The sequence below is a fragment of the Ambystoma mexicanum genome, chromosome 2q (assembly GCF_040938575.1).
Source record: "Ambystoma mexicanum isolate Mex_15411 chromosome 2q, UKY_AmexF1_1, whole genome shotgun sequence".
NCBI lineage: Eukaryota > Metazoa > Chordata > Amphibia > Caudata > Ambystomatidae > Ambystoma > Ambystoma mexicanum.
The window spans coordinates 579,034,168-579,049,632 of record NC_090924.1 but is presented as its reverse complement, the minus strand read 5'-3'; the positions used below and the strand labels follow the sequence as shown (position 1 = coordinate 579,049,632).

At 49.3% G+C, this 15,465-nt stretch overlaps 1 protein-coding gene across 9 annotated transcripts in view; it reads left to right on the top strand.

Annotated features, from left to right (window-relative positions):
• NUB1 (negative regulator of ubiquitin like proteins 1) overlaps positions 1 to 15,465 on the top strand; it is a 1,721,658-nt gene that overhangs the window by 1,232,683 nt on the left and 473,510 nt on the right. For all 9 annotated transcript variants that reach the window (XM_069647724.1, XM_069647720.1, XM_069647723.1 and 6 more), the window contains one exon: positions 13,906 to 14,052. In XM_069647724.1, coding sequence (XP_069503825.1) covers positions 13,906 to 14,052 — 147 coding nt within the window. The remainder of the gene's footprint in view (positions 1 to 13,905; positions 14,053 to 15,465) is intronic.

Sequence of the window (15,465 nt, the reverse complement as noted above, 5' to 3'; positions counted from 1 at the left end):
TTATGTGCACTGCAACCGTGTGACCTTGGACACATTTCATTTGGATCCTCTGAGAGTGGATCCGGCCTCTTGAACTCTAACTTCACGGTTTCACTTTGCCTTCCTCTCTTGTTGTGTTCTTGAAAAAGTGTTGGGATCTGTTTCAATTTGTTCTCTGCTTTTCTCTCCCTTTTTTAAACAAGCTATTAGAGTGCCATCGACGTTAAGCGCTCACCGCTGTCTGAAAATAAGTGGGGCTTTACTTAAGACTTGTCTAATATTCTTTTAAGGGAGTGTATATGGATTGGGGCGGTGGTCGTGCAGACAAGACACAGGAAGACTCGTGAATGGAGACACACTTATGTGGATTGCAGGGGGCCGTCCAGCGTGAGGGGGGGGATGCTTGGCAGGAGACACGGGGTCTGGAGGTAGACATGGGAACAACCCATGCTCTATAGACCACTTTGAAGTGTACATGGTCTTTGGCACCTCTTGGCCTTTAACGCTCCCTGACAGCTCCAGTTGCCAGCACAAGTACCCCGGTGCGAACTGCCTTTGATAGGGCGGGGGTGGATTGGGGCGGTGGTCGTGCAGACAAGACTCGTTTGCCGCAGGGCCTCACCAAGGAGAGGCCATCTAACTGCATGTAAGAGGCTGGCTGCAGGATCTAGTACATGGAAGGCAGGGGGGTGAGTTTATAAATACCTCACCCTCCCAGGAGAATATATGGGTGCAGTTCACCGTGGAGACCCTGGATGCCTAGGCAGTTAGTCAGCAGCAGGCTGGCCTGTGGTGGCAAGGCGGCACGGGCCAGAGGTGGTCATCTCTGTACCCGGTACCCAAAAGGATGATTTATTATGATCAACCATATTTACCTATAACCATGTTTTGTATCAATAAAATCCAACGGCCTTCCTTTCATTGCCAACGCTTGAACAAATCAAAACAACCATTGTTAAAATATATGTTGGGTTTTATTTTAGATCTTAATTTCAATTGAACATAAATAATAAACATTACACATTGTAAATTTGCGGTTGCAGCACATCCAGGGAAAATCCACGGTATTGTCCACTGTCGCTGGAGAAATGTTGTCTAATGGCAAGTACCGCACAGGCTGGTATTACTCTCCAAACGCGGTGTCTGAGCCTCCCGTGAAGCCACCAAGTGAAGCAACGATAGGCCACCAGCCTGTACCACCTGTGAAAATGAAAGATGCAAACTGTATTAAAATGACAAAACTTTCTTATCACTGTCGATTCAGGTAAAAAATGTCATTCTGCTTTGAAAAAAATTCTATCTAGAAAATGCACAATATGGAACCAATTTACATGCATTCGAATGATATGTAGATGTAATTTTATATGTGGGAGACGACCATGACATAGTAGTGGCATCACTGACATCACAACCAGAGTATACTTACTCGTTACTCGGATTACGCGGACAAACAGTGCCGCGAAGTTCGTGCATAAGCACCATCATCATCCTCAACACGGTCCGTGAGAGGCAGGCTTCCCTGAACTCTGGCAGCTCGGTGATGCATTGCGGACTTGGCTCGCCTTCCGAAATGTAGGCCAGGCATCCCGAGTTTTCTCGGCAGCAGCAGTTCTCCTCCTCAGTTGGCATTAGCTTGCACCGATTGCACGTGCACCAGGTGGAGACGCCGTCCATGCGACATGGTCCAGGCTCTTCATCCGTTGACTGGTCCTCCCAACTGTTGTCCGAATCCCCATCGTTTTCGCGTGCTTGCCTTTCCAGTAGTTCTTCCTCGGTGTACTCGGGCTCGTACATATACGGCATTATTGTAGCCATTGTGTGGTAAAGAAAGTAAAATAATTTATAGCGGTGGTACTGGTATCTGTTCACACGGGCTACAATCAACGAAGGTAGCTGACCAGAGCACAGAAACGAGTCACAGAATACTGAAAGTAACACAGAGAGAGGAATGGATTCGAAAATCTGCTGCTGTGTGTTGTGAAACGGTCTGTTTATACTTATTGAGGAAAGAGGCGTCCTGCCATTTCCATGGCGACACTTCATTAGCTGCGGCGCAGCGATTGTTGACACGAAACGGGAAATGGGCGGTACGCGTCTGCTGATGTCAGGCTCAGGGGCGGGGGATTTGATTTAGTGCCGCAAAAGCAGGTGAGCCAGGGCGATGGGGGGAAATGATAGGATTATCATAAAATGGCGGATGTTTTCGTGTGCGTTAATGTACGAAAAGTCGGGTAAGGTCCATAGGAAAGTTTTCTACGATCTACCGATTTATGCTTAAAAACACATGGCCGAACCATAGGAACAATAAAAAAAAAGTCCCGGAACTATCCTTTAAGCGCTCACCGCTGTCTGAAAATAAGTGGGTCTTTTCTTAAGACTTGTCTAACATTCTTTTAAGGGAGTTTATATCTTTTAGTGACCGTGTTTTTGAATTGCTTATTATCAGTGCCTGTGTGTTTTTCTAGATGTGGTTTTAAATAAATAATTATATCTCTTTTACACCAAGCCCTGGTCAGTGTTTACTTGTTCTACTGTGTTCTCTTGACCTATTGTGAATGCTCTGTATACTGCCTAACTCTTCTTGAGGGAAGTCTGACTGCTCAGCCACAGCTACCAAGTGAATCTGTGTGGTACAGACTGCTACCAAGTGGGTTTACTGCCAAACACCTGTAGTCCTAAATCTTTTGCAGTGGTCCCAGAGGGAACTGCACAGGTTTCTGCCTAACATCCATCCAGAGATCAAAACATTCAGCCTTCACGCATGGTCTCTGAGAGGCTGAGATACAAGGATTGGGACCTCCCAGATGACGAAATGGAAATGTTGCTTTCGGCCAGAAGGCCAGCAACTAAATCTTTGTAGCAGTGTCGCTGGAATAAGTTCAGCAACTGATGCAAGGATAAGAACGTGGATCCATTCCAGTGTGGTACACCTATGGTGCTTTCTTTCCCAATGCATTTTGCCAATTTGGGGCTCCAGATTGGGACCATTATGGGATACCTGGCAGCTCTTTCCATTTTTAAGCACTCTTCAGAAGAGGATTTCTATTTTGAAATCCCCTTGATTGTACAATTTCTAAAGTGACTTACTAATGTATACCCCCCAGTCCCATTTAATGTACCTGGTTGGGACCTAAACCTTGTATTAAAATTCCTGACATGTATCCCATTCGAGCCTTTACATTCATGTCCTTTAAGGCTCTTAACATTGAAAACAGTCCTACTCCTAGCATTAACATCAGCTCGCAGGGTAAGTGAGTTGCAGGCTCTTTCTTGCAAGCCTCCTCATACTGCTTTCTATAAAGATAGTTATCCTCAGGGTAAAACCATCTTTTCTACCAAAGGTAGTCTCGAACTTCCACCTGTCGCAGAAGATAACGCTACCAACCTTCTATCCTCCTCCTCATTCAGGTAAAGAAGAGGAGAGACTACATAGATAAGACCCGAAAAGGGCTTTAAGCTTTTACATTTGAAGGATAGCTAAATTTCACCAGGTTGATCAACTTTTTATTGGGTATACTGGCCCCCAATCGGGCCTGGCAGTCTCCAAACGAACAATATCCAGGTGGATCATACTGGCCATTGGAGAATGTTATAGACTTGCAGCAAAGGACCCACCGGAAGGGCTAAGGGCCCATTCCACAAGGGGCGTGGCAACCTCTGTGGCTCTTCAAAGGGGTGTCCCAATAAATTACATCTGTTCAGCGGCCACTTGGTCGTCCATTCACTCATTTGTCAAACACTTCTGTTTGGATTCTGCCTCCACTCAAGGAGGACTTTTTGTGAAGGCCGTCCTCCATTCGGTCCATGATTAAATTGATTCATACTCCCACCTCCAAATGGTTACTGCTTTGGGAGTCTTTCACAAGATGAGGAATACGTGGGAGGACACAATCCATTTGAAGAACAAGTTACTTACCCCTGGTAACCTTCTTTCGATTGGATGTTCCTCCCACGTATTCCTCATTGCCCCTCCAAGCCTACCCCAGCGTACAAATTACGTGCATTACACTCTGCAACAATTTCTTGTATATCCTCCCGATCCTCTTCTCCAGCGAGTGATCAGCACGCTGAAATCTTCCAGACAGTACGCAATGATCGTCATACCACTACTAGCCAGCAAGAGTATGGTTCTCGAACCTCCTCAGCCAAGGCATGATTTCCTTCCATCCAGCTCAGGAACTTAGCTGCCATGCTGCAGTGTATGCATTAGAAGTGGGCTCCCTTCCAAGACCCCCCCCATCCTTCCTGCTGCTTCCCTGTTCCTCCTTTAGTACAGACTAGCCCTGCAATGCTGCTTTACTTTGCATGGAAGGGTGCCTCATTTTCACCCCTCATTTGCAGCTTGACTCTCGCACCCATCCTTGATCCTCTTGATCCTCACTAGCTCTGTAGCGCTTGCTCACCTTCCGCCTCCCTGATTTGTCTGTCGTTTTGGAAACCAATGTCCATTTTTGGCCACAACTCCCTGCCTCTCCACATGTCCTCGCCCTACATGCCAGTCTTTGCCCTACATGCCACTTCTCCACTCACCTGCCATTAGCCTGCTGGCTGTCCTGCAATCCCCTGTGAGCTTCAACATGCCAACGTCCTTCCTTTCTGGCATCTAATGGTGCATGTGATAAATGTTGGCACAGATACACATGCACAGCAATCAATAACATGTCATATTGTCAATACATGTGTCTACACATACTCCTACATCCCGTCCCCTTTTCTCTATACTGTATGGGCGTCCCTCGCTAGGGATGGGAGACGGAACCTTTTTCACCAGAAAAATCATCTTCCCCATTCAATTCCGATGCGCGTAGGGTCGCGGCCCTGGGAGCTTGCACTCCCCTGACTCAGCCCACCGGCGCCACTCCTCAGTCCTCTTTTCCGCGTCAAAAGGAACAGACCGCTTTCACCAGCGCTCCTGGGTTAGGCCTTGTAATTCCACGCACTGTTCCCCAGAGAAGTGTTCTTGTCTTCTTTTATCTTTTCCAATATTAGTTACTGCTCTGTCCTCTGGCGCCACGCTCCTCCCCGGCGCATAACGGGGGGCTTCAGCATGTGTCCAGCCTGCGAGGGTTCCTTCCCAACGTCTAACCCCCACGCCCTCTGCCTCTGGTGCTTTGGCCCAGACCACATATGTGTACATTGGGTGCTCCTGTCTTCACTGATTCCGTACTGCAGTTACTTTAAAGCAGTTTGTGATTCAAAACTTACAAAATGCCCCATGCATTAGTGATAAAGCCTAATCATGAGGTGAAGAAATAACCATTAACTATGATAGGTTTTCTGGTAGCCTCTTTATTATTTTTGTGGCTAACCTTGTCAGTTTTTTCTTTTTTTCTGAAAAGGAGATCAAGTGTTCAAGTAAAATGAAACAACACAGAGAAACACCATGATTCTAATTTGACATAGCTAGGTTAAAAGCACATCAACAACTGTGTGTATGGGCAAAGATAAAGGTGAACAATACAAAAAGGTGCAATTCTTCTCAGGTCTGTACAAACAATATGCAATGACTCCTTGTAATTGTTATAATTGAACTAGAGGTGTACACAATATTACTTCATAGAGGTCACAATCTCCTAGTTTCAATGCTGTGAAGTATTGTCTTCAATTACTGTTTTATACAATACATTCAAACAGACCAGTAGAGTTGAGAAAACACAAAGTCCTTTTTGATGTGGGCATAGATATTTAGCCCTAACCGGGCTATTTTGGACAGAGGCAATTCTATCTGCCTATGTAGAAGTGGTTAGAGAGAGTGGTCAGCTGTGGCTGATCCCCGACCACGGCTGGGACGGCTGTACCGCATGCGACGCCCTGACTCTGCGCGCACTCAAGAATCGACTAGCCAGGTGGCGGAGCTCTTCGGAAGATCGCCTCCATAGGACATCAAAGCATTCGTGAAGGAGAAAACCAGGCCCAAGGTAGGTGCCCTGTTCTCCTCCGCATCCTGCAAAGGTGACTCCTTCCCAAGGAAGCGCCCAAGCGGGACTAACATCTCTAGGTCCTAGGACCAGCAAGAACACTGAGGCTGCCCCAGCTACCAGCCACCATGCCGAGAGGTTTCAAGATCCTACCAGTGCTACCGCTGAGGGGCCGCAAGGCTCTATTACCAGGTCCCAACCCGAGGGGCTATGCCCTAACACTGACCAGACTCATGTCTGAGGGGGCGCCTGTACGCAGCACTAACGGCACCACAGCCGAGGGCACTCCGCCTACCAGGCCTCAACCTGAGGTGCAGGGAAGGCCACAACCACCACAGCTCAGCGTACTGGTGTACGCAAGTTCCACGACGCTGGCACCCAGCTCAGCAAGTTCCACGACGCTGGCACATGGCATGCAGCAAAACAAAATGGCTGCTAAGCCAGACACCTTTTCCCTTCGGAGATCAGGCAGGGGGACAAGCTTCCAGGTGGGATTGGTCAACCCCTGTCACTTGGTCCACATCCTATCTATCCACTTCGCAGGGCAGATACACTTCACCCTATGCAGCGAGACAGGGAACGTCCAGGACACAGCAGCCTGAGGGCCCGACCCTTATGCCTATACCATCAGGAACCCCTCTGGCCTGTGAAGACAGGTTCTTCGAGAAGTTCCTGGCACTCATGAGATCACCACAGATGGGTACCATCCTCAGGGACGTGATCAAGGACATGCTCCTTCCTATACAGCCGCAAGCACCCATGGCCACACCGCCCCTAGGTCAGCTTAGCCCCCGGCTCCCATGCCAGTCACGGCAGCCTTGGCTCTGCCACCTCAGCTGTCTCCCGCACTGATAATCAGCATGCCACAGCTGCCTATGTCCAGCACTCTTCCTGTTCCCCTGGACCCGCAGGACACAACAGTGGACACAGACGAGGAGGAGGACCTGGACACCCCATAGTCAGCCAAAGCTTTTCCTGAGCGGCTGGCGGGCCTAGCGGAGTACGTAAGAATCCCACAGCCACAGGTGGAACAACCGGAGGCGAGGGCACTGGCTGAAGTTTTCACGCTACGTCCTACTTCTAGAATGGGAATTGCACTTAAAAAAGATGTTGTAGCGCTTGCCAAAAAAGGTTGGCTCAAGCCACACGCTACCCAACCTACCAATAGGCGCCTCGACGCTAAATACAGGCAAACGGAAGGGGACCCCCCCTTCTATAGTTGGCACACCCCTAACCACATTCCTCAGTGATACCGACAGCATCACTATACTCCAAGCCACAATCCTCCTCGGTTACTTCAACCTCTGCACTCCTGGGCAAGGAGGAAAAGCTTTTGGAGGCGTTCGGGAAGAAAATGTATTCTACTGCCTCTCTCCACATGCGCCAGTCCAACGACGATGCCATGTTGGCGGCAGTCAACGAGAAGCTGTAGCTGGAAATTTCCGATTTCCTCCCTGAGCTCCCCACCACAGCCAGGCTCACTTCAAAATCGTGGCACAAGACATAATGGCGTCCTCAGTGGCCCACATGGACACTTCAGGGCGAGCCATTTGCATTACCACGGACATGAGAAGGATGGCTTGGCTCAGGGCGACAACATTCAATCCAGATGTGTAGGCACACATACTAGACCTGCCTTTCGAGGGGGGTGACCTGTTCCATTCAACAGTGGATGAGAAACTCGATAAGAAATAGAATAGCTCACAGACAGCGAAATCTCTATCCTCACTAAGTCCGCACCTAAGACCTACAGCCAAACGCACCAGGGCTAGGACAAGGGTCGGTCCTTCAGAGGCTTTAGGGGCTTCCAGGAGAGACGGTCCAGAGAACCGGACATATCCCCTAGCCAGCACAGGCGCAAACAGCACAAGGTGGCTAAGGGTTTTTTCCAGTCCTCCTCCTCAGCCTCAGAGGGGAAGAAGTTGTGACAGGCCCATCTGGATCCACGGGTCTCCGGTAGGGGATAGGCTTGCCCTTCACATACACCGCTGGCAGCCAAAGTTCACGGACCCTTGGATCCTCTCGGTAGAATCCACAGGCTTCTGGCTCCCCATTCCTCCTTCCTCCCCTCCACTCCCACAGTTTGGTACAGCAACTCTGTTGGCGGAAATCTGCTCGCTTGTAGCGAGCCAGCCAGTGGAGAAAGTCCCAGCCTCGCAGCGGGGTATGGGCTTCTATTCACAAATGTTTGCCATACACAAAAAAACAGGCTGGCCTGAGAGTTTTTAGACCTTTCCACCTTGAACTTTTCCCTCCCCCCTGCAAAAGTTCAAGATGGTTACCCCAGCCTTCATAGCGGAGACATTGTGTGTGGGAGACTGAATGTGCTCCCTTGATCTGAAAGATGCCTACCTACACGTCCCGATCTGGGAACGCCATCGGTCCTTCCTGAGGTTCAGGATCATGGGTTTTCACTTTCAATACAGGGTTATTCCCTTTGGACTCAATTCGGCCCCCAGGGTCTTTACAAGGCTAATGAGCGCAATGGCAGCCCTACTCAGGGCACAGGGCCATCACATGTATCCATATATAGACTGGCTAGTTGGGGCACTATCTCCGGAGGCGGTCCAGCTTAGGGCCTCTGCCCTCATGGATACACTTTACGACCTGGGAATTTCTATCAATCTCGAAAAGTCACAGTTGTTGCCCATGCAGAGTCTGTCCTTCCTGGCCCTTATCTAGGTTACGAACTGTGAGATAATCTTCCCTTGAGCGGACAAGATCGCAGCTATCAAGAGGGCCAGGGGCATTTTCTCAGCAGAGCAGTGACCTCGGCATGGTGGTACCATCACATGCTGGGAGTCATGGCCGCATGTCTCCTTGCAGTGCCACATATGAGGTTCAAAATGAGGAGGCTGCAGCTACACTTTTCAGCTATCTTGACCCAGGTGAAGGGATCTCAGGCAGAGCAGGTCAGCATACCACAGCATCTCCACCAGGATCTAGTCTGGTGGGATACAGACAACAACCTGCGGATAGGCAGGCCCTTCCGGGAACCAACACCTCAGGTCACCATTACCACAGACCCATCCCTAGAGGGATGGAGGCTACCCTGGACAGCCACAGTGTATGGTCCCGTCAGGCTATCTGGCTTTCTCTCAAAACCTTCCTACCCGTGATCACCGGCAAGGCGGTATTCATTCAAACAGCTCCACCTGCATGTATTACATCAACAAGCAGGGTGGCACCCGGTCCCCTCCCCTCTGCAGACTGGCGATCTACATTCGGGAGTGGGCTCTGGTGAACAAACCTGTCGGCAGTCCACCTTCTGGGGGAGTCCAACCTAGAGGCGAACAGGCTCAGCAGGCTGGGCGCGGACAAGTACAGATGTCAGTTGAACTACGAGGTGCTTCAGGGGATATTCACCAGTGTGGTCATCCAAAGGTGGACCTCTTCGCCACCAGTACCAACAGGAGGTGCCCCTAGTTCGCCTCCTGGCTGGGGCAAGACAGGGGTTCGCTAGGCTATGCGGTGCAGATCCCGTGGGACAAAATGAAAGCGTACACTTTTCCCCACACTCCGCTGGTCCACAGGGTCATCTGCAAGATCCGGGAGTCACGAGACCTTCAGATCATCCTGATAGCTCCATGGTGGCTAGCAAGACCATGGTTCTCTGAACTTCTCAGCCTGCCAGACCAGGCCCCGGTGCACCTCCCGCTGGGCCCAGCATACCTACTCTCTCAGCAGGGGGGCACAGTGATTCACCTCTCCCCGCAGAAGTTAGCTTTCGCAGCGTGGTTCCTGAACAGGCTACCCTAAAGCATCTGCTTTAGTCACAGGCTAACCTGGCCATTATACAGGGGTCTAGGAGCGACGCTTCCAGGAGCGAGTACAAAAGCAAGTGGGCCAGGTTCTGTCACTGGGCAGAATCAAAGGCAATTGATCCGTTGACTTGCATGTTGGACGACATTCTATCCTTCTCTGCGCACCTCACACACGCCTGCATGCAGGTAGAAACATGCTGCACGTATCTGGCAGCCATTGGAGCTTACAAGAACTCGGAAGAGGAGGTATTTTCCTCCTCGAATTTTGGTGGTTAAGAGGCAGTTGGCGGACCTGAATAGACTGCATCCACCTCAAGAAACCACACCCAGTGTGGGACCAAAATATTGTCCTGGGCACCCTGGCGCATAACCCATTTGAGCCTATGGTGTCCGCGGACATCAGGCTAGTTACCATTAAGACGGCCCTGCTACTGAACCTTACCTCGGCACGCCGAATCAGTGCAATCCAGGCGCTGGTGGCTTCAGAGCCATATAATACATTTCACAAGAACAAGGTGGTGCTCAGAACACACCCCACATTTTTACCTAAGGTTGCCTCCTCTTTTCACATGAAGGAGAAGATAGTGTGACCGACTTTCGTTGCAGACCCTATTTATTTATTTATTTATTCACATTTATATAGCGTGCAAGCAGCCCAGGGGCATTGAGGCGCTGTTACTTGCAATAACTTAGTTACATGGTACAGGATAACGCTCAGAGAGTATTGCACTGTCTGGATGTCAGACGTGCACTAAGATTCTACCTGGATAGAACCAAGAGCTTCCGCAAATCAGACGCCCTCTTCATCACCTTTGGGGGGTCAAAACCAGGCTGTCAGGCATCCAATGCTTCCATAGCAAGGTGGATGGTAATGGCATCAAGGAGGCATATGAGAGGCAACACAAAGCATTGCCAGCAAACATGCATGGCCACGCCATCAGAGCTAAGGCCACAGCTGTAGCTTTCCAAAGGCACGTTCTGTGGCAGGTTATTAGCAAAGTGGCTATGTGGGCTATTACCTCAGCCTTCTGCAAGCACTACTGGTTGGATGCCAGCGCCAGGTCAGACGTGGCATTTGGTCAGGCAGTGCTAAGGATCTTGTTTTCTTAAAGAGTGACAACTCTCCACCCTGGGGCTACATTCAGTTGTAATTGCCCATACAGTATGGAGGAAAGGGGACGGGACGTAGGATTAATTATAAATTACTCACCGTAGTGATTAATGTACTCCTAGTCCATAGTCCCCTTTCCTCCATACGTCCCACTGTCTGTCATGATCTCTGCTTCCAAAAGATCAGGACTTGCCCGACTCCCTTGGAAGCAGACCCATAACCCCGGTTCCGAGTGCCAGCCAGTCCCAATTGGGACCTTTTGGACCCTGTCCTGGCGCCAGTGGCACCAGGCTCATAAAGATGCCCAGTCCCAGCGCTGGAAGCGCCGGGCTCATAATGCTTGGGTGGACTTACCTGCAGCAGACCATGCTGCTTACTTACCTGCCAGTTGAACCCCTGATCCTCTTCTGTTTGGGACTACTTTTCCTGTTGGGTGGGGCAGGAGCCACTCCCTAGGTTCAGAACATTGGAACTCTTCTGGAAAGCAGGAACTCTTTTCTTACCTAGGCGTGGCTGTGGAAGGAGACACCTAAGCACTACAGGAGGCTATTTAAACCACACCCGATGGATGAATCTTGCTTTGCGTTATTCTGCATTCTCTGCAGCAGAACGCTCATCGTGTCTTCTGCTTCTGATCCTGGGCCTAAGGGAACAAAGGCTTACCATCCTGGAATCCAGTCTTCAGCAGCACCTGTAAAGACAAAGAAAGAACAGGTTAGCACTACGGTCTTCAGTGGCAGCGCATCCCTTACCTGGTCCATCGGCTGTCACCAACGCCTCGCGCTGCATTCCGGCATCTGAAAGACAAAGGCTTACCTACTCTTCGCATGCTCCGGAGGTCTTCGCACTGCATTCCGGCATCTGAAAGACAAAAGCTTACCAGATCTTCGCACGCTCCGGAGGCCTTCGGCGCTGCATCCCGCATCTGAAAGACAAAAGAAGGTGCGTTTAAAGACATTGGGCAACTTTATTGCTCACGTGCCATTACTCCTTCCCACGCCGAATCCAGTGGGTATTCCAGCACCCTTCAGCTTCTCTAAAGCTCCGAACTTGTACCTGCAAGATAAAAGGGACAGTTAGTGCCATCGTGAAGCAGGCTACAAGCGCTTACTTACGTGCTTCCAGGCGCTTCTATTCCTCACGCGGGTTCGATCCTCAACTCTCATCAGCCCGCCATCCGCCATCGCCGGAACCCTGCAAAACAAGAGATATCATTACAAAAGACTTTTAAGACATTTGAAGTGCCCAGAACTTACCGTTCGTGCAGTTAACGACGGACAGCAGTCATCTGAGGTCAAGAGGCCTGCACCCTTATCCAGTGAAGAAACTGGTTATGGCACCCTGCCCCGAGGCAGATGGAGAGATCGGCGTTCACTTACCTAAGGTGAGGGTGTTAACCTTTGGGATTCTACAGGAGAAGAGAAAGGGAAGAGGAGAGAGGCACCCAATAACCCCAGTTCATTAATCCCATATTTTCTATCTGCAGACATCTTACTCTTCGAGTCAGACATACAGTGCACAGAGGTCCAGCCCAAAGAGCCAACCGTGTGTTACACATCACCTTTGAAGATACGGCATTCACCCAGTCAAGACCGGCGCCTCTCGGGAATCAGGTGAGCGTGACACTGTCCGCCCCGCTTATAAAACCTGTGTCAATAGGCAATGTTTGATATTTTGATATTTTATCTATATCGCGCTCGTACACAAGGTTTTCAGAGCGCGACAAGGCAAGGGAGGGGAACAGGGGAGAACAAAACAATGATCTTACTAGGCCCAGTGACAATGAGCACATGAAAGTGCATGGGAAATGGAAAGGGGTAAAGTGCATGGAAGGCGGGAGAAGTGGAAAGTGCGGAGCAAAGGAGAAACACATAATAAATAAATAAAATAATAAAGGCACTAAACGGTGGTAGTGCATCCAGAAAGTGGCAAGTGCTGTGTTTAAGGCAGCAGACAGGGTATGTCTGATAAGTGCAGACAGAAAAGAAAGGGGGTGGCGGACTGTATGGGTACAGATACAGACCCCAGTGCAACGGGAGACCCGGAGGCAGTGCTGGAGGGTGGCAGGGTGAGCAGGTACCTGGGCCCGGAGGACAGAGGGTGGCCAACTGCACGGTGCCGAGAGTGAAACAGATCAGCAGGGGAGAGGGGGGGCAAAGGCAAACACAAAGAGGAAGGTTTGAGGTGCTTCCGGAACCGGAGATGGTTCTCCTCGTTTCAGAGTGGCAGGGAAGCTGTTCCAAAGGGAAGCCCCAGCCGAAGACAGAGATCTAGCCCCAGCTCATCTCTTTGAAAAATGACTGACCCTGAGGGAGTTAGAGGAGCAAAGAGCTCGAGAGCGGAGGTGTTTACAGAGGGATAGTTGAAGGTATTTTTGACCCAGGCCCCAGAAAGCCTTGTGGACAATGCAGAGTCTAATGTAATCCTTGCATCCACTGGGAGCCAATGAAGGGATTCCAGAGCTGTAACATTGTCGCCGCTTGTTGACGCGTCATAGGGGACTGAGGAGTGGCGCCGGTGGGCGGAGTCAGGAGAGCACTCCCAGGGCTGCGCCCCCGCACTAATCTAAATTTAAAGTGGAAGATGATTTTCCTGGTGAAAAAGTTTGTCTCCTGTCCCTAGCGTGGGACGCCCATACAGTATGGAGGAAACTGGACTGTGGACTAGCATTATGCTAGTCACCACGGTGAGTAACTTGTAATTACTTTCATCAGATACAGAATAATAGGAATACTTGTGCCGTTTTCCTTTCTTGTACCTCCCCAATTTCCCGTTCCCACTCCCCCCCCACTTCACACCCAGCCTGTAGCAGACTTTAGACTAGCCTATGTATAGGTTTAATAGAGATTTACCTTGTCATGATTGTCCTTGGACTGATTGTCATCAGGTTGGAAGGACCCCAAGGACTCATTAGTTGTCTGGTTTGTTGCGCTCTTTGCCTATTTGGGGTATTTCCCTGACTTAGGTTTATTGGATCAGGGTTTTCATTCTGCCCTATGTCCACATATGATATGTAACTGTGTTTCCATTGAAAACGCCAATAAAATGTATTTTTTAAAAGAATATGTTTGATTGAGTGTATAAATAGCCTTTCATTGCATTTTAGTGATACATGTTTTCTTTAAATTTAAAGGAAAAAGCAAAAATCAGAAAAGAGGAGAGAGAAAAACGTAGAAAAAGACTGGATAAAATCAATACATTAAGAAGTATGGGCTATTCCGAACAGGCTGCATCAGAGGCTCTTCACAATACAAACGGGGACTTGGATCGAGCAATAAAGGTGTGCTGCTGTTTAAAATGTTGCCATTGTTTCCTACACAGCTTCCAAGTCCCTAAAGTTGTCATGTGAAAATATGTAGGTTTTGCATTAGATGTATGAAATTGTATGCCTAAGTCAGCAGGTTTACCCGGTAGGTTGGGTGTGTGTGTCCAAGTCATAAATTGCACTTCGGGGAGAGGACGCCGCATTTTCTCTTTTTCCGAGTAGTTAACCATATTAATCCTATGGCTTGTCGCCGATCCTCCATGCTATTTATTTTAAGTTTGTTTATTGGCATTTGTCATAAACAGTCTCAATGGCTGATCTCTCAAGCCATGTATTGCAAAACTCTTTGAAATAATAAAATAGTGAACAGAGGGGAGGGGAGGAAGGGAAGGGAGGAGAAGAAGAAGAAGAAGAAGAAGAAGAAAAAAAAGGGGGGGGAGGGAGGGGATAGAGAGGAGATAAAGATCTTAAGAAAGAGAAAACATTTCGAACAATAAACAGTTAACATTAACATGAACTGTCTCCATATCTTGCTTTCATCAAGCATATAGTAAGTCTTTAGCGGGGGGCATTGTGGGGAAGGGGGGGACTCCTGGACGCATCAATTGCTTCAGGTGTTTGGGGATCACCCTTGCGGGTTACTAGGTGTCTGCAGTTCAGTATGGTCCAGATGGTGATTGTTCATGGGGGTTTGTCGTCTGAGGGGTATGTTATAGTTCTGACTATCTCCCGCCATGCTTCTAGGGTGGAGCTGGACTCATCTGTGGATCGGGTAACGTTATCCTCCCACGCCTTAGTCTCTGCATCAATCCATCTAATAAGTTCGCTGTGCCAGGCGTCACACCTAGGTCCTGCTGGTTTTTTCCAGGACATAGCGATATGTCTTTTGGCCAAAAGGCATAATAGATCCATTAGCTTCACTCGATGTTTAAGTTTGGCCGGTCTGGGATACGTTCCTAGGAGGCATTCCTCAGGAGTCCATCTGTAGTTGGAGGTTCCCGTCTTTTCAGATGTCAGCTTGACTCTTGCCCACAGGGATTGCACTGTGGTGCACTCCCAAAACATATGTATGAGATCAGCTCTGTCCGCTTTACACCATGGGCAGTTGGAGCTTGCATTTTTGTTGAATGTCGCAATCCTGTGTGGAGTGAGATATGTCCGATGTAGGACATTCAGTTGTATAAAGCGGAATCTGTGGTTTCTTGATACAGCTTTAGGGAATGCCAGCGCTCTGGACCATTCCGTCTTCGAGAGTTCTCGACCAGTGTCTGTTTCCCATTTGTTTTTCAGGGTCTCTCCCTTCGGATTGGGGTTGTCGGTGAGGTGTCTGTATATTTGGGAGACCGGTTTCTGTCCTTCTCCTAGGTTATACAATAGTGTTGTAAGAGGATCTGATTCAGGTTCTCCAGGCCAGGTGTCCCATTTGTG